General features: G+C 48.2%; 1 protein-coding gene across 3 annotated transcripts in view; it reads left to right on the top strand.

Moving 5' to 3' along the window:
- Window positions 1-22,262, top strand: part of GASK1A (golgi associated kinase 1A) — a 68,596-nt gene that overhangs the window by 23,255 nt on the left and 23,079 nt on the right. For 2 of the 3 annotated variants that reach the window (XM_022553954.3, XM_022553962.3), the window contains exon 2: window positions 18,294-19,589. In XM_022553954.3, coding sequence (XP_022409662.2) covers window positions 18,294-19,589 — 1,296 coding nt within the window. Of the gene's footprint in view, window positions 1-1,009; window positions 16,223-18,293; window positions 19,590-22,262 lie in introns of those variants that run through there. The other variant, XM_089919094.1, reaches the window with a different exon arrangement.

The following is a 22,262-nucleotide window of genomic DNA, read 5'->3' as shown; positions in this document are numbered from 1 at the left end:
GAGGGGGAGAGAAAGGACATGTCGTTTAGCCCCCTCCCATCTCGGGAGTTGGGGGTTCGCACGCCCACGTGATGGGCATGTGTTGTGAGCGCAGGTTCCAGGAACCCTGCCATGGAGGTAACCCCATGGGTCCTGCTAGAAAATTATGATTAGTTATGAGTAAACATAACTATATTTCAGGTTCTGTTTTGCATGTTTTACCTACAACAGCTCATATAACTTTCACAGTACTTGGTGGAGTGATCTTATTTTTATGAGTGACAAGTCACATTTTTTTCCCCACCAGAATGTCACCATCATAAGGGTGACATTTTGTCTGTTTTGTTCATGATGTTTCACTTCTGCCTGGAGCAGTGCTTGGCTCAGGAATATCTGTTCAATGAGCTAATGAATAGTCCACCCTATGAGGGGTGTGCCATTCTTATCGCCATGGTACAGGTGCGGAAATGGAGGCCCAAGTTCACACAGCCAGGATGCAGTGGAGCTGGAATCAACATTCAGGCCGCCTGCCTCTGAACCTATGTGTCATTAAGGGGCTGGTGGTGGTAGGTGAGCCTGGGGAGCTGCTGCACCCTTCTGGGACCAGAGATGAAGCTTGCCAAACAGCTTGGGGACTGGGGGAAGGTTGTGGTGAGCAGATTTGCCCTGGGGGTTGGTCCTGAGGTCAGGGACTGAGTGGGGCCCCCGGGGACATTTGGATGTGGGTGTTCAGTCCCTTGCTCAGCCTATACCCCCTTGCTCAGTGGGCTGTGGGCCGTCCTCACTAAGCCTGAGGGCAGGGGGCTCCCTGGAGAGTGTGCACAACCCCCAAGAGGCTGTTTGTCTTTCTGATGACAAGTAGGTCACTCTGTCCTGGAGCAGAGACCTGGCAGCTGTGCCCCTGCGGTGGGAAGACATCTTAAAGACTGTGTGGCCCATCCCTGCAGCAGCCAGGGTAGGGACTGCATTAGTTTCCCCTTGGTGCTGTCATAAATTACCATAGACTTCGTGGGCTAAAACAACACAAATTTGTTCTCTTACAGTTCTGGTCAGAAGTCCGAAATCAGTTTCACTGGGCTGAGGTTAAGGTGTTAGCAGGGATGCTTCCTTCTAGAGGCTCTAGGGTAGACTCCTTTTCCTTGTCTTTTCCAGCTTCTAGTAGCCACCTGTATTCCTTGGCTTGTGGCCCCATCTTCTATCTTCAGATGGAACCACTCCAATCTCTGCTTCCATCATCATACTGCCTTTACCTCTTCTGTAGTCAAGTCTTCTTTCGCCTCCCTCTTATAAAGACACTTGTCATTACATTTAGAGCTCACCCAAGTAATCCAGGATAATTTCCCCATCTCAAGATCCTTAATTTAATCACATCGGCAAAGTCCCTCTTTGCACATAAAGTAACTTTCACAGGTCCCAGGCATTAGGTCCTGGATGTCTTTGGGAGCCCTTATTCAGTTTACCATAGGAGTCATCCAGCCTCTTCTTTGAGGATCATGAGTTACTCCCCCCTCATCAGCTGGCCCTGTGAGGTCAGGCTCGGGCTGTGCTCTCCTAGGGGTCCTGTGGGACCAATGTGACTTCAAATTCCCAAATCAGTAGTAATTAGGTATTTAACAAATAACTTCCAGAGTTAGGTTTACAGCTCTTCAATCGAGTTCATTTTTGAGTCTGTGGAAACACAGGGAGCTGCAGAATCTCAGAAGTAGAAGGAACTTAGAGAACGTATAAACCAGGGGTCTCAAACTGGTGGCCCCTGGGCCAAATTAACCAGATTCTCCAGGCTTGGTCCTTGATGCTAAGAAGACATGAAGGAATCTGGGAAATTGTCTTTCAAGACAACAGTCTCATCTACAAGTCTGTGTATTTCCACATAATTCTATTTTGCATGTCAGAAGTTAGAAGGTCTAACTCCTTGTACCTTTTTGTAACATTCTTCTATATCATTCCCAGATAGATGGATAAGATGCAGCTCAGGGTCTCAGGAATGCAAACAGGAATTAATACTTTGTAAACACTATCCTTCTTACACTTGTTTTAGAGTGCTACTCCCAAGAGATGAACTGTATAATCATCTAACAAGTGGCTGAGGTTATGGACAATTTCGTTTTCGATGTATTTGGGGATAGAATGGGGGCATAGAGGACACTGAAGACTAATTTCTCCTCCTTGCTAGTTTTGCCTTTTAAAGTCTTGCCCTGGACACACCTCCCTAACTACATTTTACATTTCCTTGCAGATGGGGAAAAATCTCATTCTTTTGTCATACACTGATGAGGTACCCAGCGGATGCCTGTCCCAGGAGGGAGATGGAGTTCAGCCACATTTTCCTGCCTAGGAGAGCTCTCTCCTTGGTTCCTCTTCCCTTTTTCCACCTCTACCCCTCCCCCGGTGTGTCCACTGGACACACATCCCAGATGCTCCAGTGTTGGGAACACCCAGCACCAGATCTTCACCTTGGCAGAACTCTGTCTGACCAGGGCTCTGGCATGTTTGCTTGTTTATTCATGAATACAAAGCTGCAGATGGGGGAAACATCGACTGACTTTATCCCTTTCAAAGAGGAGAGCTGAGATTCAAGGTGGGGCGGGGGCGACAGCTCCTGACTTCCAGAAACACCTGATTTTGCCAGGAGCTTCAGTGAGAAATTAGGGAAACAACGTAGGTAAAGGTGAAGGTGGGCCCCTCGGGTTGTCATCAGAGAGCTGGCATTGGGGGGTGTCTGGGGCAACATTACTTTTAAAAATTTACATGACCAGTGAGAGGGCAGTCAAGCTTGCTTTGGAGAAAGAATTTCTGCAGGCTAGAGAGGCTTCCTGCCAACTGGATCCTAGGCTCACTTCTTCCTCTTATCCTGCAGGCTGCTGCCCCTCTCCTCAGGCACCCTTTTTCCCACCTGAGGTTGTGTTTCCTCAACGCCCCCAGCTGCCCTTGAGGCAGCTCCCTGACCTTTTTCAAGGTCACACACACCCCCCTCTCCTTTTTGGATTCTTCTTATTACCAGAAACTGCACAACATGGAAACTCTGCTGATTAGAAATCTGGTGTTAATTATTGCTAGTCTTCTTCCAAATGTGAATGGAGCTAAGTGGGTCTGCATTCAGACCTTCCTCCCCCAGAGTCTCTTGGTAGATGGTCCAAGTGTTTCTCAAGACACATGGTCTCAGAGGCTGAGTGTGCTACTGGAATTTCCCAACTCTGTGGTTTTATTTGTTTGAGAAAAAAGACTCAGCCTCTGTTCTAAGGTTGGAGGAAAAATAGATGTGTATCAATTTCTTTCTTTCTTAAGGGATTTTCAAGGGTAGTTTTGATTTAGACTTCAGTTTTGCCTAATTTGCTCTATTAGAATCTAACTTTCCCGTCAGCTGGAACCCCATCGCACTGCAAGTTTTATGCTTGCCTTTGTGTTTGTGTTGACAGCTGCATTGGTCCAAGTGATCTGGTGCTGAGGGGTAAACCATTAGGAAACATTGTATGTCTGAAACTGCTCTTATTTTACCCTCACAGTGGGATTGATAGTTTGGCTGAGTATAAAATTCTAAGGCAGAATATAAAATTCTAAGCCAGAAATCATTTTCTGTCAGATTTTGAAGGATTTGCTCAGTTGCACTCTAGCCTTCCATGTCGCAGTAATGAGGCCAAAGCCTTTCTTATTCTTGATTACTTTGTATAAAACCTGTTTCAGTTGTTTTCTCTCTCTCTGGAAACTTGTAGGGTATTTCCCCCAGTGTTCTGAAATTTCACAGTGATGATGTGTCTTGGTTTGTCTTCACCTGGGTTTCCAGTAGCTGAGCCTGAGGCAGAAAGTTTGTGTGCTATTGTTTTGTTGGAGAGTGAGTGCAAGCTCAAGGAACACACAGAGACACAGGGAGAGATGTTAAGAGGATCCGTTTTTAAGCTGGCTGCTGCTAAGTGTAATGGACTGCAGGATCTTACGGCCCTACCGAGATGCTGCACAAATTGAATTCAGGACCCCTTGAATTTATCCACTGGGTTCATTCTCCCAGTGATCAAAGGTTTGCTCCACTCGACCTGAATTTCGCTGTGCTTCCAGGTTGTGTACTCGTGGGTAACCACCCACCTGCTAGTCATGGGGGCCAGGGGAGGGGCAGGTGAGAGGCATAAGAACTGTGGTTAGGCTGTCAGGATGTGCCTAGTGGTGGCTTAAAGAGCCTCAAGTAGCCAGTGCTGTGGAAGCTTTGGCGTTTGATGGCTGCAGCAACAAACTGACTCCATGACTATGGGGACAAGCCAGGCCATCGCTAGGGCTGATCCATCAAGATGCAAATGTGTGAATGTGTGTGTATGGTGGTGGGATGCAAATAATTGTGTTCACTACAACTTGAGTCTTCTTTTCAGCCATTTTCTTGGCTACTTGGGGTGGGGGTGGGGGCCCTGCAATATTTCAATGTTCTGTGTGTAAATGCTTTCTTAAAGCTTCTCTTTTCTACTCTAGGGCAGTATAGTTCCCTGCCCTCAATTGTGCCAGATGCTCCCCAGTATACAGATTCCCTGGCTTTCTCTCTCCAAGTCCTTAGCCAGGTGCAGGGGTGCGTTATATGGCCAAGCAGCATGGAACAAGGGATCTGGGGGGGCTAGCTTCTTCTTAAGTAGACTTTCAAGCAACCCTCTTGTTTTTGACTCACCTTCACCCCCACCTCTGGAGGTACAGTTCTGGACATGTTGGGGTGGCTTCTGCAGGGTAAATCATGGTGAGTCTTACCCTTCCGCCTTCCTGTTTAGAATTCAGCCTTCGTGGTCTGCTGAGTCCATTGCCATTCACTCACCTATTTTCTAGCGTCCTGAATTTTGCTTCCATTGCCTCCTGCCCAGTTCTCTTTATCCTTGTGGGTTTGTCCCTTAAAAATAAGAGCCCTTTACTGTCATTTTTATGAGGTTTCAGGAGGGCGGAGAGGAATGGCATGTATTTCATCCACCAGTTTTAGATGAACACCAGCATTGCTTTTTCTAAATTGAATTGTTTGGCTCCAGTCGAGCCCTCACCTAGGTAACCCAATATCAGACAGAAAGCCTAGCTTAATTCACCTCTAGAAGCCTTGGCTTTTGAAAACAAAGGCTTTTTATTCTCTCTTGGGGCAGGATGAGGCCAGCTTTCCAGGTTTGCTTGCTTGCTTGCAGAAGGGTGGCAGGGAGGGAAACAACTCTTGTTCTCTGAAGCTTCTGTAATAGCAGGGACAGAATTCTAGTTAATACACTGATGGAGTCAGCCAGACCCAGGTTTGAATCCCACCTCTGCCACTTAGCTATTAGGCTGTGAGGACGAGACGCGAGCTCCCTGTGCCTCAGTTTCCTCAATGCCTGATGTGAACAGTGATGCCTTCCCTAGACGGAGGTTGCAGGCAGTAAATGATCTGTTGTGAGTCAAGTACCTGGCATGGAGCCTGGCACAGGAGGTGCTCCACAATGCTGGCTACAGCCGACGTCATGGAGTTTCCTGGAGGGAGGACCTCCGTGCCTCCAAGACGGTTCCATCTGTGCCCCTAGACATGGCTGCCCAGTTCCTCCCTAGTCCTTTTGAGCCCCAGGCCTCCTGCTGGAAGGAGCTCTATGCCCCATGGTTGTCAGGAAATGCCCCATGAGCCCTCCCACAGGAGGGTCCCTTTATTTCCCCTTCAGCCCACAGACTGCCCATCTGATAAACTTGCTCAGATTCCAAGGGTAGCTTTGTTTTAACCCTCCCAAGGGCTAATCTTCAAGGCATTTCATGGCTGAGCCCTGCTCTCCTGCTGGCAAGCTTCTCTCCAAGAGTATTTAACCCTCTCTGGGGCTCCACAGCCGACGTCCAGAAGTTTGGGGCACCGGGCTTGCCAAGCTGGAGTCAGTGGCTGCTCTTTTGGTTACTTGAGCAAATGGTGGCTCTGAGGATATATCTTAGCATCAGTTCCTGAGACTTCCTGATGCGCCTTCCTCTCAACCATGACTTACGAGTCCTCAGAGTGCTGTGACTTCACCGTTACCAGCTGTTCACAGTTGGAGAGAGTGGGGCACAGGATAGCAACCTGAAGAAGGTACTGGAGTCGCAAAGCTCTACAGGGATTTAATAATCCTGGGATTAAATAATAGTGCTGAGTAATCACGATAAAAATACATGCAGCGCGCTGTTCTTAGCACTTTATTAAAATTAATTGAATCCTCCCCACAATTCTTTGAGGTCGGTACCATTATCATACCCATTTTCCAGGTGAGAAAACTGATGTTATATGACACGCTCAGTAGTGGTGGAGCTGGGGTTTGGACCTAGAGAGTCTAGCTCATGTGTGTCCTCCAGGGTGTCCTTTAGGATTCTGCCTTTCTGAAGTGGATGTTTGGTAAGTATTTATTGAAGGATAATGAAGCCCATCATCTCCCGTGTCTCGGCTGGTATCAGGTTCCCAGCTCGTGTAATGAAGAGACAGACGTAGGAATTTCTCAGGTCTTCTAAAGCCTTTTGCTGGCACTGGCTCCCCCATGTCAGCTGGGAGCATCAGAAATGCTTCTGAGAGAAAAACAAATACCGTATGCTAACACATATATATGGAATCTAAAAACAAAAATGGTTCTGATGAACCTAGGGACAGACAGGACAGGAATAAAGATGCAGACGTAGAGAATGGACTTGAGGACATGGGGAGGGGGGAAGGGTAAGCTGGGACGGAGTGAGAGAGTGGCATGGACATACATGCACTACCAAACGTAAAATTGCTAGTGGGAAGCAGCTGCATAGCACAGGGAGATCAACTTGGTGCTTTGTGACCACCTAGAAGGGTGGGATAGGGAGGGTGGGAGGGAGACGCAAGAGGGAGGGGATATGGGGATATATGTATATGTATAGCTGATTCACTTTGTTATACAGCAGAAACTAACACAACATTGTAAAGCAATTATACTCCAATAAAGATGTTAAAAAAAAAAAAGAAAATGCTTCTGGATGAGCACCCAAGGGCCTTAGCTAATCCTTCCCGCGTGTGTTCCCAAATCCCCAGGCCTGGCTCCTGTGTGCAGGAAAGCACTTGGTCTCTGGAGGCTGAAGACCTGAGTTGGAATCCCAGCTCTTCTATTTAGTTGGTGTGCCACCTTGCGCAAATGGCTAGGTCTCTCTGAGCCTCAATTCCTTCATCTGTAAAATGGGCATGGTGAGAATTCCTTCTTCCCTTCCAGGGTTGTTGTGAGAATGTCTGGAAACAACATCTTTCTAGCCATATAGTGAAAAACACTAAACAAATGTGAGATGTTATCTGACTGTGGTGGAGTCCTTGGGGAGTGGCACCCAGCTCTGCTCCCTGGCTTTCCATACTCTGCCATCTGCACCCCTTCAGCCTTAGGAAGATAGATGCCCTGGATGTAGGCAAGGCCAGTTTTGTGGGGGGCTTTGGGGTGGCCAAAACAGGTTTGGGGCAAATGATTGTATCATTCACATTTTTACAATGAGACAGTCAGTTGCTTAAGGGCGGAGCCAAACCTTCCTCATGCTCGTGTCCCTGTTTCCTGACCCAGTGCCTGCCCTATTGGGGTACGCAGTATAAAAGGGTAAGATTGTGATGTAGCAGAATTTGGGGAGCAACACTTTTCCTTGCCTCAGCCCTACACTGTCCCTTTGGAGGAAGTTGCCTGCCTCCTGCCCTAGGTACGTTGAATCCCCACACTTGTGCCCTGAGGGTCTCAGAAGTGCCTGACATCACATGGCCCTCCCAATGTCCTCCACTTCATGGTGCTCTAGTCACGTGTTGGTTTCCAGGCAGTTGTAGATAACAGCTCAATTGCCACTGACAGAAATCACTACAGTGAACGATGGAGACTGAAAAGGCAAACCCATGCTCAGGTGTTACCCAGCCAGAGCCTCCCTCCTGACGGGCGATGTCCTCCAGTAGAGCTCTAATGCTTGCAAGGGCCACTTCCTAGGCTTTCTTTTTTTAAGTTTTTATAAATTTATTTATTTTTGGCTGCGTTGGGTCTTCATTGCTGCGCACAGGCTTTCTCTAGTTGCAGCAAGTGGGGGCTACTCTTCATTGCAGTGCGGGAGCTTCTCATTGCGGTGGGTTCTCATGCAGAGCACGGGCTCTAGGTGCACGGGCTTCAGTAGTTGTGGCACACGGGCTCAATAGTTGTGGCTCGCGGGCTCTAGAGTGCAGGCTCAGTAGTTGTGGCGCATGGGCTTAGTTGCTCTGCGGCATGTGGGATCTTCCCGGACCAGGGCTCAAACCCGTGTCCCCTGCGTTGGCAGACGGATTCTTTTTTTTTTTTTTGGGTTCGTGGGCCTCTCACTGTTGTGGCCTCTCCCGTTGCGGAGCACAGGCTCCGGACGCGCAGGCTCAGCGGCCATGGCTCACGGGCCCAGCCGCTCCGCGGCATGTGGGATCTTCCCGGACCAGGGCACGAACCCGTGTCCCCTGCATCGGCAGGCGGACTCTCAACCACTGCGCCACCAGGGAAGCCCTGGCAGGCAGATTCTTAACCACTGCGCCACCAGGGAGGTCCCCTAGGCTTTCTTAAATCCCCAAATCTGAAAACACCTTACAGCCCCTATGTCCTAAATAAAATGCAGCCAAGTGGGTGGAAAGAGTTGAAATTTCAATTTCTGTTAAAGTTCTTGAAAAATAAGTTTTATTTTGGCTGAACCCTTTGCTGAAACAATTTCTTGAATTGCTTTTCGTGTTTTCATGAGGGTGTGGCGAATTCATTTGGATCATAGATGTCTGCTATCTTGAAATGTAACATTCTTCTCTTTATTGTTTTTAGAGCTTGTATTTTCTGGGGCTCTCCCCACTGTTTCTTTTCTTTACCCGAATGAGAACCATCACTTTCTGAGATCTCATTTGGTCTTCCCTTCTATCTCTAGCACTAGCTATTACCATTGTTCAACCAGGAAGTTTCCATCACATCACAAGGTTACTATGTGCCTGAAGTTATGCTGTGGAAGCTAAGCGGCAGAACCTGGGCAGAGAGCCATGGACTCATTTGCTTGGGGTGAATGAGATTCAGATCTGAGCCTTAGGAGAGCTTCAATTTATCCCGCATCATGAACCTTTAGACCCCGTCTCTGCCATAAATCCCCCAAGGCCGAATACCTGTAGTGCCTTTATGTGTTCAGAATGCTTTATTTCAGGTGTGCCAAGGAGAGCATTTACTTGGGCAGATTAAGGAAAGGTGAAGAGGTAATGAAAAGAGATTTTCATTTTTTAAAAAAAATTGAGGTATAGTTGTTTACACTGTTGTGTTAGTTTCAGGTGTACAGCAAAGTGATTCAGTTATATATATATATATGTATCTGTATATACTTTTTCAGATTCTTTTCTGTTATAGGTTATTACAAGATATTGAATATAGTTTCTCATTGTTTATCTATTTTAAATGTAGTAGTGTTATCTGTTAATCCCAAACTCCTAATTTATTCCTCCTCCCACCCTTTCCCCCTTTGGTAACTGTAAGTTTGTTTTCTATGTCTATGAGTCTATTTCTGTTTTGTAAATAAGTTCATTTGTATAATTTCTTTAGATTCTACATGTGAGTGATATCATATGATATTTGTCTTTCTCTGTCTGACTCACTTCACTTAGTATGATCATCTCCAGGTCCATCTGTGTTGCTGCAAATGGCACTATTTCATTCTTTTCTATGGCTGAGTAATATTCCATTGTATATAAGTACCACATCTTCTTTATCCATCCCTCTGTCAATGGACATTTAGGTTGCTTCCATGTCTTGGCTATTGTAAATAGTGCTGCAGTGAACATTGGGGTGCATGTATCTTTCTGAGTTACAGTTTTCTCCGGATATATGCCCAGGAGTGGGATTGCAGGATCATCTGGTAGCTTTGTTTTTAGTCTTTTAAGGAACCTCCATATTGTTCTACATAGTGGCTGTACCAATTTACATTCCCACCAACAGTGTAAGAGGGTTTCCTTTTCACCACACCCTCTCTAGCATCGTTTGTTTGTAGACTTTTTGATGATGGCCATTCTGATAGGTGTGAGTTTTGATCTGCATTTTTCTAATACTGATTAGTGATGTTGAGCATCTTTTCATGTACTTTTTAGCCATCTGTATGTCTTCTTTGGAGAAATGTCTGTATATGTCAGATATGTTCAGTTTCCTGGCTACAGTCTTGAGAGTGCTTGAGCTGAAAGGAACTTGGGCACCATCTTCTTTTGGACAGAGCAGGAGACATAGAACCTGCGTGGTTTTGAGTCAAGCCCTAGATTTAATTTGAGGATAACAGATTATTAGAAACCCGCTTCTAATGTTACCTCTCAAGTACGCCCAGAGTTGAGTGGGTCAAATGGTGGCATTTTCTCACTGATATTCTTCTATGTAATAAAGTAGAGCATGAAACACAGTAAGATATTTTCATTTTTAAAGAAGAATAAATGTAGCCTGAAAACATTTTATTTTCCCTCAACTTGTCCCAGTGCAAAAAGGCTGTCACCTACCATTGATCTCACTCAAGCTTCATTTTACAGATGAACTGACCAATCCCAAAGAGCTAAACCTTTGAGAGCAGGGTCCACCCCTGAGACCCAGAGCAGTCCTCTGGAATCAGGGCTGGAGCAGGGGCTGTGGGTAGCAGCCCCTTTCTAGAGTGACCCAGTTATTAGGTCACTGGCTCTGGAACCAGATGGCCTGGGTTCATGTCATGACGCTGTCCTCTGTGAAGTTTGGGTCGCCTCATTTCTCTATGCCTTGTTTTCCTTACTTGTAAAATGGGTTAGTAATCCTCATATCTACCTTGTAAGACTGGCATACAGATTAAATGAATTAATAGAAGTAAAGTTCTTCAAATAGTCTCGGGCTCATAGTGAACACTGAATAAATGTTAATTATCATTCCTTTGGGTTTCCCCTGGCTAGAGATTGGCTGGACCAGAAATTACAGGGGCAAAAGTTCCTTTCTTGTCTTGAAGTTGCTGATGTGGAAGGAAAATCACAGCTCTCCAATGGAGCTGAGCAAGGGGCCTGGCTGGGTGGTGGCCTAGGAGACAGGCAGCCTGGGGTTCTGCCCACAGTAGCACGAACAATTCTGGCCTCCCAGGACCCAGAGATCTGACTGAGAGGGGGACGCCTTGTGCCTGGAGGGTCCAACTGGCTGTGCCTGTCGCCTTTGCCCCCAGAGTCTTGGGCCAGCCCAGCTCCCCCTGCCTAGGGCCTGATTCTGGGTTCATCCAAGAGAAGCAGACTTTGAGCAGGTCTAGCCTGCAGTGTTACTCACAGGACCAACATGTGGTTTTAATCCAGCCCTCTGAAAATGTGCTTACGTATTCCCTCTCACCCGAGCCATGGTTTTGTTATGAAAATTATTTAACTGGTCTTTAAAAAATGGAACAGAAATTCCAAATTGCAAAATCTCTGCCAGTCTCACCCAGAGTCTGAGTAGTGATAAATCAGTGATCAGCCAGTGGGGGCTGCTAAGTAGAGGGCAGAGGTCGGGGGATGGAACAGATGGGGCTGTCACACCTTAGTGATGACTCCAGAACTAGAGCCAAACTTGATTCTTATTACGCACACACACGCGCGCACACACACACACACACACACACACACACACACCCCATGTGGCTTTCCTCTGCCCCTTCTCCCACCCAGGAAACTCCCACCAGGAAACACTGTGCAAGCGCTTTGTGATTCTGTCTGTTGTGATGGGGAGAGGAACATGCGACCTCTGTATTCTCCCCACCTTCCCTGCCCTGCGTGTTATCCCACCTGCCAAGGCAGTTCAGTGGAGGACCAGGTTTTCGTTGTCTTTTTTTGATATCTGGGAGTTGAGAAAAGATGGCTTTGCCTCTGTCCCTGCCAGCTCGTTCCTGTGCGGCAGCTGGTGAAAGTCATATTTGATGAGCCTGGGATGTCAGAGTTTACAGCAGGGCATTCTGGGAGGTAGTCTGGGAAAGGGAGAGCTGGTGCCCCTAAGTGAGGCCAAGTCCTGACAAGAAGAAGAGCTTTCCTTTTCCTGTGGCCCTTTAGAAATAAGAAAAAGTCTCCTGCTGGTGGTTACAGTACTAACTGTAATCGAGCCCTTTTCTCTGAATGTTCTAGTTTCTCAAACTGTGTCTGTACAAAGGCCACCAGTGTATGTTGGAATTTTTCCAAAAAGTTCTTCTCAAAAGACCGCTCTGGTTTTCATTTGACAGAAGGCATCCTCCATGCCATCTGCCCATCTCGTGGGGGAAACTGGTCCACGGGATGTGTCCGTGACCAGGTTGCACCATCATCGTCGTCAGAGCCTGTCATGCATCTGTAGTGACACCACTATGCCCTTATTAGTCAAGGGAAGGGCACTACATTACTAAACTGCCTTACTGTTTTCTGACAAAGGGCACACATTGAGCCCAAAAGAAATCACCAAAGGATCTGTATTAGTTAGGGTTTGCTGTGATCATGCTGTGTAGCAAACAGCCCCACAATCACAGTGGTTTACAACAATATACACCCTGATCTTGGTTGCAGGGCTGTGGGTATGCTGGGCCCAGTAGTGGGTGGCTGGGTTAGGTCCAGGCTGGGGACTGGGTTCAGGTCTGCTCCAGGTGCCTTGCCTGGGACATGCTCCTGTCATGTTGGAAGACAAGTTTGCAAGGTGGCACACACCACACACCACTCCAGTAGGACGTGGCCTGTGTTTTGTCCACTTATATTCCATTGGCAAAAGCAAGTCACACGACCGACGTCAAAGACAGTGGGTGAGGAAGTGTATTCCATCTTCAGTGAAGCCATGGCAGGGTGAGGAGGAAGGAATAGTGAACAAATGATTCCATCAGTGGGGACTTCCCTGGCGGTCCAGTGGTTGAGATTTCTCCTTCCAATGCAAGGGGTGCAGGTTCGAACCCTGGTCAGGGAGCTAAGATCCCACATGCCTCGTGACCAAAACAAAACCCAGAAGCAGTACTGTAACAAATTCAATAGAGACTTTAAAGAAATGGTCCACATGATTCCAAAAGTGACACTGTCTTTCACTTCATGTTTAAGAGCTGCCTGCACCCTGTATGGAGGGAGGCGATGATGGGGAGTTTGGTGGCGGCTCCTGTGTCCAGCCCAGCACAGCCCGCAGCTTCTCAGTGGACCGGGCTCTTTACTACTATCCTGGGTCCCCTTCCTACAGTTATTAGGGAAGCCAAAATCTCAGTCTTTTCCTTTTAGGCCTTGTGCATACGTCCTTCTTGGTTCCCACCCTTTCTCTCCTCAACTTCCCATATACTTTTTTTTAAAATTTTAATTTATTTATTTTTGGCTGCATTGGATCTTGTTGCTGTGCACGGGCTTTCTTTAGTTGCAGCGAGTGGGGGCTACTCTTTGTTGCGGTGCGCAGGCTTCTCATTGCAGTGGCTTCTCTTGTTGTGGAGCATGGGCTCTAAGTGTGCAGGCTTCAGTACTTGTGGCATGCGGGCTCAGTAGTTGTGGCTCAAGGGCTCTAGAGCACAGGCTCAGTAGTTGTGGCACGTGGGCTTAGTTGCTCCGCGGCATGTGGGATCTTCCCGGACCAGGGCTTGAACCCGTGTCCCCTGCACTGGCAGGCAGATTCTTAACCACTGCGCCACCAGGGAAGCCCTCCCATATACTTTTAAGCCAAGTGATTCCTTCCTGTTCCATCCTGGATTATCTTTGGATGGAGCCTCTGCAGGGCAAGACCCTTCTCACTGCCCAGGTGGCCTCCTCCTAATTTATGCTTGTGGTTTTATGATGAAAGAGTTTCTCTTTCTGGCTCTGCCTTGAGCTGTACTCCCAAATGTCCCCATTGCAATATGCCAAAACCCAGGAAGGGGTGGTGGTGGAAAATTTTCAGATCCCAGAAAAATAGAGGGGGTTCGGAAAGTGGGGACAGAAACCCTGATCCCACCATGTAAACGTACCAAACTATGTAGTGGGTCCTTTCTATATTTTGACTCATTTTTTTCTCATGCCAGTCTCTGGAGGGAGGAATTATCTCATTCTCACCCATTTTATAACTGAGGAAATGGGGCAGAGTGGTTGTGTATCTCACCCATTGTAACTCAACCCAGAAGGGCACAAGCTAATCTAGAACTCAAATGTGTCTTCCCCAAAGTTTTTCTGGCTACTCTCTTCTTTCACCCCGCTTCCTCTGCAGCTGTGAGTGGCTGTGACTACTGGTCCAGTGGGCATCTTCTCTGAGAAGTTAAGGGGGGGAGTCTTGGTGAAAGGGTGGGAGGTGAGATTTGAGGAGGGAGGGGAAACAGAGCAAACTGTAGAACCAGACACCATTCTCCTTTCCCTACTGCCACCAGCGTCGCAAGAGACCATGCGTGTGTTTTGGATGGGTGAATTGGGGGCGGGTTCCACTGGCCAGTGTGTAGCAGTGGGGTCAGTTGGGCTCCACCAGCAAACTTTCTAGTACATCATGCATCATTCCCTTTACTACTTTCTCTAAAGTGCTCTTTATTATTCAGCTGAATATTTCTCTTCAGAGGATGTTTTTACAGTTCAATCAAAGCAGCTTTTCTTTTCCCAAAAGCTTTGCTTGTGTGGCCCTACAGGGACATCTGCTCATGGCTGTTTCGAACCTTTTTCTCTGCACAGCTGCACAATTGCCAACTTTCCCCAGGTTGTCTGAAGCCAAGTGAGGCCTAGAGAAGGATCAAAACAGTCTGTCTTCTTGAAACATTTTTAAAAGATGATTTATTTTTCCCTAGTGGTATCCAGAACTTTGAGAATCCAGATTGTGAATCCAACTTGAAAACATAGTTTTCTTTTTATTGTAGAAGGAAAAAGCAAAACCAAACAGATTCTTTGTCCATGGCCATTTCTACTTTTAGTTTTAATTAAAAATACTGGTATTCTTGCCAGCTGTGTGACTCTGGGCAAATTAGCACTCTGGACCTTTCCGTTTTCTCATCTGTAAAATAGGAAATGGAATAATTCCCATTTCCCTACATTGTTGTGAGGATTAAAGGAGATAATAACTCATACACAATTGAAAAGTTAACATCAATAATGGGATCTGCAGTTGGTTGAATCTGGGGATGTGGAACCCATGATTATGGAGGACCAACTGTGTTATCTGGGTTTTTCACAGTGCTTATCTATGCATGTATTACACGTATGTGTGTGTGTTAAATAGTAATAAAGATCATATTAAAATATATCTAATAAAGACAAAAATTTAGACTCTCACGTCAAAAGGATCATCAGCTAAAGGTGTCTTAGGGGGAGACAAAGATCATCTGTTTTATAGAAAAGAGGCTCAGTCCCACTGGGCATATCCTGTGGCATCATATAGGATGCCTCTCAGAGTTGTCCCTTTGAAGGATGGAGGCTGGGCATTTACCCACTGACTTTTGTCACCTATGTGTTGAGGGTTGTCCCCAAAGGTGTTAATTTCCTCTGTGCCTCCCTGAGAGTGGGCAAGAAAGCAGGGAATGGTTCCGGGGCTTGAGGTGGGAAGCTGGCAGTGTACAGAGGGATTGTCCACTGTAGGGACAGCTGGAATCAGTCGGGGACCCAGGGGAACAAAACAGAGGGTACAAAAAGCATACTCTATAGAGAGGGGGCCCCTGGAACCCCAAACAGAAATTGGAGGAGCCCTTCTGAGGTTTTATCTGAAGGAAAAGAAATCTTGAAGAGATATCTGCACTCCCATGTTCATTGCAGCATTATGCACAATAGCCAAGACATGGAAATAACCTACATGTCCTTCGATGGATGAATGGACACAGAAAAATGCATACATGTATACAATGCAATATTACTCAGCCATAGAAAAGAAGGAAATCCTGCCATTTGCAACAACATGGATAAACCTGGAGGACATTATGCTAACTGAAATAACCCAGACAGAGAAAGACAAATACTGTATAGTATCACTTGTATGTAGAATCTAAAAAAAAAAAAAAAAAAACTTTCAGCTATAAAATGAATAAGATCTGAGGATCTAATGTACAGCATGGTGACTAGCTAGTATTGTATACTTGAAATTTGCAAAGAGAGTATATCTTAAACATTCTCACTACACACACAAAAAGTTCTATGTGAGGTGGTGGATGAGTTAACTAACTTGATTGTGGTAATCATTTCACAATCTATACATAAATCATCATGTTTAATAATTTAAATATACACAATTTTATTTGTCAATTATACCTCAGTAAAGCTGGGGAAAAAATGAAAAAAAAAAGGGAAGAAAAAGAAAGAATTCTTAGGGCTCCTAGGCAGGGTAAAAAGCCAGTCTAATCTTAGATTTCTCCACAGCATCATTTGATGTTAGAAAACTGTGGAGCAGAACCTACAAGCTATTCCAAGAAAGAAACTGTGAGCAGTATTGTATATCTTGCCAAACTTTCTTTCAGGCATGAATGCTATAGAAAAATAGTTTTGAACATGCAAGAACCCAGAGGCTATTATACCCATGAGTACTTCTTGAGAAAATTATGGAGTTTTAACTTCAGTCAACCAAGAAATAATGGAAAACTAGGGCAAAAGGGGACAGGCGTATGCAAAGAATATGTTTAACTGAAGAACTAAGACCGAACAAGTGTAAGTATTGGAGTAATAGAGTAGAAGGGACATGTTTTATATCCTAACAATATAGAAATGACACAAATAGAAAACTTCGGAAGGTGAATGAGAGAAAAGCGGGAGAAAGAATAAACACGCTGTTTGTGAATAATAGCTGGGGACCAAAGAATATCATTTAAAGCTGACAAAATATAGTAGAAACGTAAGCATTTTAAATTGTACAACGGCAAACATTACAAAAGATAATACTGGTGATTACAATTGAATAGCAAAAGAATGGTAGGGAATGGGGGGAAAGGAATTAATCGTATGGTTATTCTTACTAGGGTTTAAGAGCTACTGTTTAAAGAACTAGACATTTAAGGGCATATAATCATAAAGGTAATCAGTAGGATCCAGATCAAAATTTCCTAAATGTTATAAGAAATATACACCCCCAAACCAAGTAAACATAACTGAAAACATAGTGGAAGACTTCAAAAATTATAAATACAAAAAATATACCATAAGATATTATGACAGAACAAAGACTAAACGTGTATGGAATCTCAAGTGATGGAAATGGGCTAAATCCACCCAGTGAAAGAAGAACAGAGAGCTGGGCCAGGTCAGGACTGGAACCAGAAGCTTCAGGAAGCTGGGCAGGTGCTCCCTCCTGTTTGGGTTTCTGGTTTGCAGCTGTTTCTTCTCTCTCCCTGCAGACTGGCTCTCAATAGCATATGGCCGCTGCTGTCATCGTTAGCTGGGCAGCCACGTGCCCCTGATCTCAAGTTCACGAGCAGAGCAAGCCAACCTTGCTGACTCGTCACAAGCCTTTGTCCCCAGGGCAAGGTTGGGGCTGAGGAGCGATTTGGCCCAGTGTAGATCAGGGTCCAGGATGGCCCCATCAGCTTTGGTCAGGGGTCAGGGTGCCTGGACGGATGTAGCTGCTGGGGTGTTGTAGGGGATGGAGATGGCGCCTCAGGTTCACAGTTAGGGGGGCTCCAAAATACAGTGGCTTAAACAGCTCTTGCCAGTTCTGCTCCCATGGGGTCACACAAGCTCCCAAGTTCCTTCCTTCTGGTGGCTCCACAGTGCCCAAGCAGCAGAATCACCCGGAGAACTTGTTAAAACACAGGTTGCTGCGCCCCTGTTTCTGATCTAGTGGTTCCGGGGTAGGATCTGCGAATTTGCATTTCCCACAAGTTTCCGGGTGATGCTTATGCTGCTGGTGCAGAGATCACATGCTGAAAACTCACTGCCCCAGGGTGTGTCCTTGCCGAGACGTGTGGAGCTGCCACTGCCACACCTATGTGCCCAGAGAGGGGAAAGCTGCCACTGCCACACCTATGTGCCCAGAGATGGGAAAGCACCTATGGCTGCTTTGGGCCATAGGCAAGGACTTAGTCCCAGGGTCACACTTGGCTGCTAGGGAGGCCGGGCAAGGTCATCTGTAGCTGGGCGGCCGTGTGCTCCGGAAAAGGGAAGAGCGTGTTTGTGGGAGACGACTGCAGGTCCGCAGAGTGGGATCACGTGGAGACGAAACGACAGGGGCCCGCACTTAGTGGTGGGGGAAGATGGGGAAAGGCTCTCAGTGCGTTTGCTGACTAGAGTCATCATGGCGGTTTACTCAGGGAGGAGAAGCCTAATCTGCCTGCAGGCATCGGCCAGGGCTGTCCTGGAGACAGAGCAGGCTGAGCTTTGAGGCAGGAGCGCAGCTGGCTCCCGTGCCTCTCGAGGACAGCTAGGCGTTACTCCACCTGGCTCTGCTCTTTCCCCTCTTCGTTCACCCAAGATGTTCCTTCATCCACCGTCCTGTTGTCTTGTGGGTTAGGGCTGATGTTTTCGCAGGTCTCAAGCTTTCTTTTTCTACCCCATCCCCCAGGCATCTTGGCTCTGGAGAAAGCTGCGTGGCAAGAGGCGGTTGGTGACGGCATTCTGCCTCTTAATGGCTCTGTCTGTGGTGGCTGTCACCCGCTTCCCTCCACAGCACCCAGCTGCCAGCCCAGACCCTGGTCCCGTGGAGCCCCAGCAGGTAACTGGTGCCCCTGTCCCCCAGAGCAGGCAGGTTCTGAGCTCCGGCTGGAGGCAGCGGGCAAGAAACCTGAGGTTCCGGAGAGGCTGGGCCTTGCCTGGGAGCTCCGTCCTGGCGTGTGCTGAGGAGCAAGGCCACGGAGGGAGCGTGGACAGCAGCAGGCAGTCCCCAGACATGGACAGCAGACGTCCAGGGAGGGTCAAGAGGGGCATTACTTTGGCACCTCCAGGAGATCTGAGACTCAGTACCCGGCATCTGGTGCTCCTGAGGGCGGATGAGGTCAGGGGTCCAGGAACCAAAGACCTGGACCTCCCCTGGCACAGTGGTCCCCTCTGGGAGGCACAGAGTGAGACGGGCACCCCAGATGGCCCCCTCGCAGGGCACAACATGGCAGCATTACAGACTTGGAGAGCTACTGCTGGACCGACCCTCCAGCCTCATCCAGCAGAAGGCGGGGATCTGCCAGGACTGAGGAACAGAGCCTTGACTGGTAGACAACAAGCAGGGGGTCCCTCCCCGGCCACGGGGGCTCGTCAGTGGCCTGGCTCTGTTGGGGAGCTGCAAGGATCTGTGTGGTGTGACGCTGAGACCCCCAGGCTGTCGAGTGGCTTGAGGACCAGCGAACAGGTGCCCCCGTGGCTCACAGAGCAGGATGTGCAGACCCTCCAGCTGCTGGCGCAGGGGCAGGTGGTGGGCAAAGCCAGGGTCCCTGGCCACGGGCAGGTGCTGCAGGTTGGCTTCTCCGCCAAGGGTGCCCTTCAGGACCTGTCTCCGGGGCTCAGCCACCTCTGCTCCCAGGGGCTCTGTGGCCTGATCAAGAGGCCTGGGGACCTGTCTGAGGTCCTGTCCTTCCATGTGGACCGCGTGCTGGGGCTGCGCCGGAGCCTACCTGCCGTGGCCAGGCGCTTCCACAGCCCCCTGCTGCCCTACCGCTACACGGACGGTGGCGCAAGGCCCGTCATCTGGTGGGCACCCGACGTGCAGCACCTGGGTGATCCAGATGACGACCAGAACTCGCTGGCCTTGGGCTGGCTGCAGTACCAGGCCCTGCTGGCACGTGACTGCAGCCAGCCGGGCCAGGCCGCATGCCTGGGCATCCACCGCACCGAGTGGGCACGCCTGGCACTCTTCGACTTCCTGCTGCAGGTAAGTGGGTCCAGGCGGGGTGGGGGTGGGGAGCAGTGGAGGTAGGGGATTTGAGGTGAATTGAGACGCCGGAACTGTCCACCTGAGGATGGACGGTGACTTTCCCCCTAGTCCTTGTCTTTTGATCACCAAGCACCCGTTTTTGTTATTTTTCTGCCTCTGAGTTCATTCATCCATTGGTGTGCTGGAACGAGCTCATGTAGGCTCATAAGAATTTCAGGAATTTTATGACCTGGCTGTGAAACACAGGCATTATTAAAATTTAAATTATATAAACTCACAATATAATAAGTTATATTAGAAACAAAGGTAATAATACTCTGAACTCATCACTTCATAATTATTTTACATTGTACTATTATCTGAGCTCTTGAGGGTTTTTGCATCTACCTAGTAAATACTACATAATGATGAGTTACTGCATATCTCTTGCTAGCTCCACATTCATCCATGTTGGTAGCTTGAAACTGGCCAGCGTAGGAGTATTTACATCAAGGGAATCAGCAAATGCTACAAATCAGGACTCCTCCCTATTCCCTGAGAGCTGGTTGTTAAACATTTATCAGCATGCTACTGTTGGTAATGTTTTATCCTTGAATCAAGAAGGATTCAAGATGGCTGCATAATTCGGAAAAGAAAGACGAGGTGGAGGAGAGACAGAATGGGAGAGGGGAGAGATAAAGGGATGATAATGGTCCAGCTTGGGCCCTGAAGAATGAGAAGGAAGCCACAGGGCCAGCTGAGGTCCCTGCTGGGCCAGGAGTTAACCCTGGAGTTTTCGGGGGTCCTGGAGAAGGGGTTGGCGGTCAGGGCCCAGGGGTTAACAGGGGGACTGCAGGCATCAGCTATTTACTAAGTGACCTGTGAACAGCCAGTGTGGCTGTTCCGGGACCTGTGAGCTGGATGTCAGCCGTGGAGACACGAGTGGGGAAATGTGGCCAGAAAGAAAGACAAAAAACGGTTAGAGCGCAAAGCAGGTGGATACGTGTGCTAAATGCACACCAAGCCAGCCCCCATTTCTGTAGGGACCCCTGTTGAGGAAAGAGATCAATGCTAGCCCTAAATTTACCTACTGGGGTGAGTGGACACACCACAGAACGAGTTCAGTGCCGTAACCGGGTAGCCAGGGACTGATGTGCCCTCTTTGGTCCATATAAGGTTGGTTCAAAATGTGTTTTAGAAAATTCTCAGACCACATTTAATACTTTGGAGATTTCTCATGAAAATCCCACTTCCTTTGAAACATTGGATGGTTTAGTAACATGGGGCCTTCATTCCCACGTGGCAGGAATCGTCCTGAGCTGAGTAGCTGCTGCCCCCTTTAAAGGCTGCCATACTCTCCTTTTGGCCGAAGACCATACCTCTTAATTGTCTAACACCCACCCCCAAACCCTTGGATGTTACCTGTCTGCCTGTGGATGTTTGTCTCCAGTCACTGGACTAGCTGGGCTCCCACGATACTCGCAGCTCCTCTAGCCCTTGTCTCGTGGCTGCCCTTGTGGAGGGAGGAGTGTGGGCCCTGGTGGTTGGCATGGGCTTTGGCATCAGACAGACCTGGGTTTGAACCCCCTGCCCACAGGCCCCTTGCCACTGTGTGACGCTGAGCAGATTAGTTTGCGTCTCTGAGCTTCACTTCTCTCACCTCTAAGTGGGACTGGGTGTCCCAACCTTACGCCCTTGGGCACATGGTAGCTCTGAATCGCCAGCGCCTGCATCTTCGGGCTCTGGGCCCTGAGCCTGTTCTGCCCAGGGTGTGACAGGCTGAGGGCTGGGAATTAATGCCCTCCAGACAGTGTGGCCTGCCATCTAGCCTGGGATGCAGGGGTTTCCCAGACCACAGACTTACAGTCCTGGTTAAACTGGGAGAGCTGGTCATGCTCCCTCCAGGAGCTGCCCTCCTGTGACTGATGGGAGCTGGTGTGTAAAAGCCCCGGCTCCCTGACTGGGGTAGCTCTGTGGTGCGTATTCCATGTGTCTCTCAGTTCCCTACCAGGACCGAGCCCTAGTTACCCACAGTGGTCATTGCTGGCCCTCCCTGTCTCCCTTCCCTACTCCTTGCTTGTGTTTTTGAATTAGCTCACAGATAAACTGGTTTTGCTTTGAATTCTTGCCTCAAGGTCTGTTTCTGGGGGGAGCCCAGCTTCCATCAGATAACACTGACCTTGTGTGGTTTGTGCATGCAAGATCACTCCCGTAATGTACTTCATACAGCGCCTGGCGGGTGGCCCAAGCTCAATAATAAACAGGCACTGTCTCCAATACTTTATAGGAATTACCTCATCCAATCCTCATGGCAACCTTACTAGAGAGATACTATATTTCTCCCTGTTTTAAAGTTGAACAGTTGAGGCCGAGAGAGGTTAAGTTACTTGCCCAAGGCCATGGCTAGTGGAGCTGAGGCACAGCCTGGATGGTCTGACTCCAGAGCTTACCCACTTACTCACAGAGTCCTCTTCATCTAGCCATGAATGAGGGCAGGAAGAGGGGATGCTTACAGGGATGGCCTGGGGCTTTGAGCTCGGAGGCCCCTCCTTGCAAAGCCCCAGTCCAGCTGATGTGCACGCAGCAGCTTTCTGCCCACACAGAGCCCCTCTGTCCGTCTTTGGAGGCTGTGGTGTGGAGCCTTTCCCCAGCTGCCAAGCCCTGCCATGGGGGTAGAAGGTTCAACAGCCA

Source organism: Delphinapterus leucas, chromosome 10 (genome assembly GCF_059928025.1).
Source record: "Delphinapterus leucas isolate spDelLeu-1000000601 "Yukka" chromosome 10, BTC_Dleu_Yukka2, whole genome shotgun sequence".
NCBI classification, from domain to species: Eukaryota; Metazoa; Chordata; class Mammalia; order Artiodactyla; family Monodontidae; genus Delphinapterus; species Delphinapterus leucas.
Note: the sequence above shows the minus strand (reverse complement) of the source record. Positions and strands in the feature narration are given on the sequence as shown.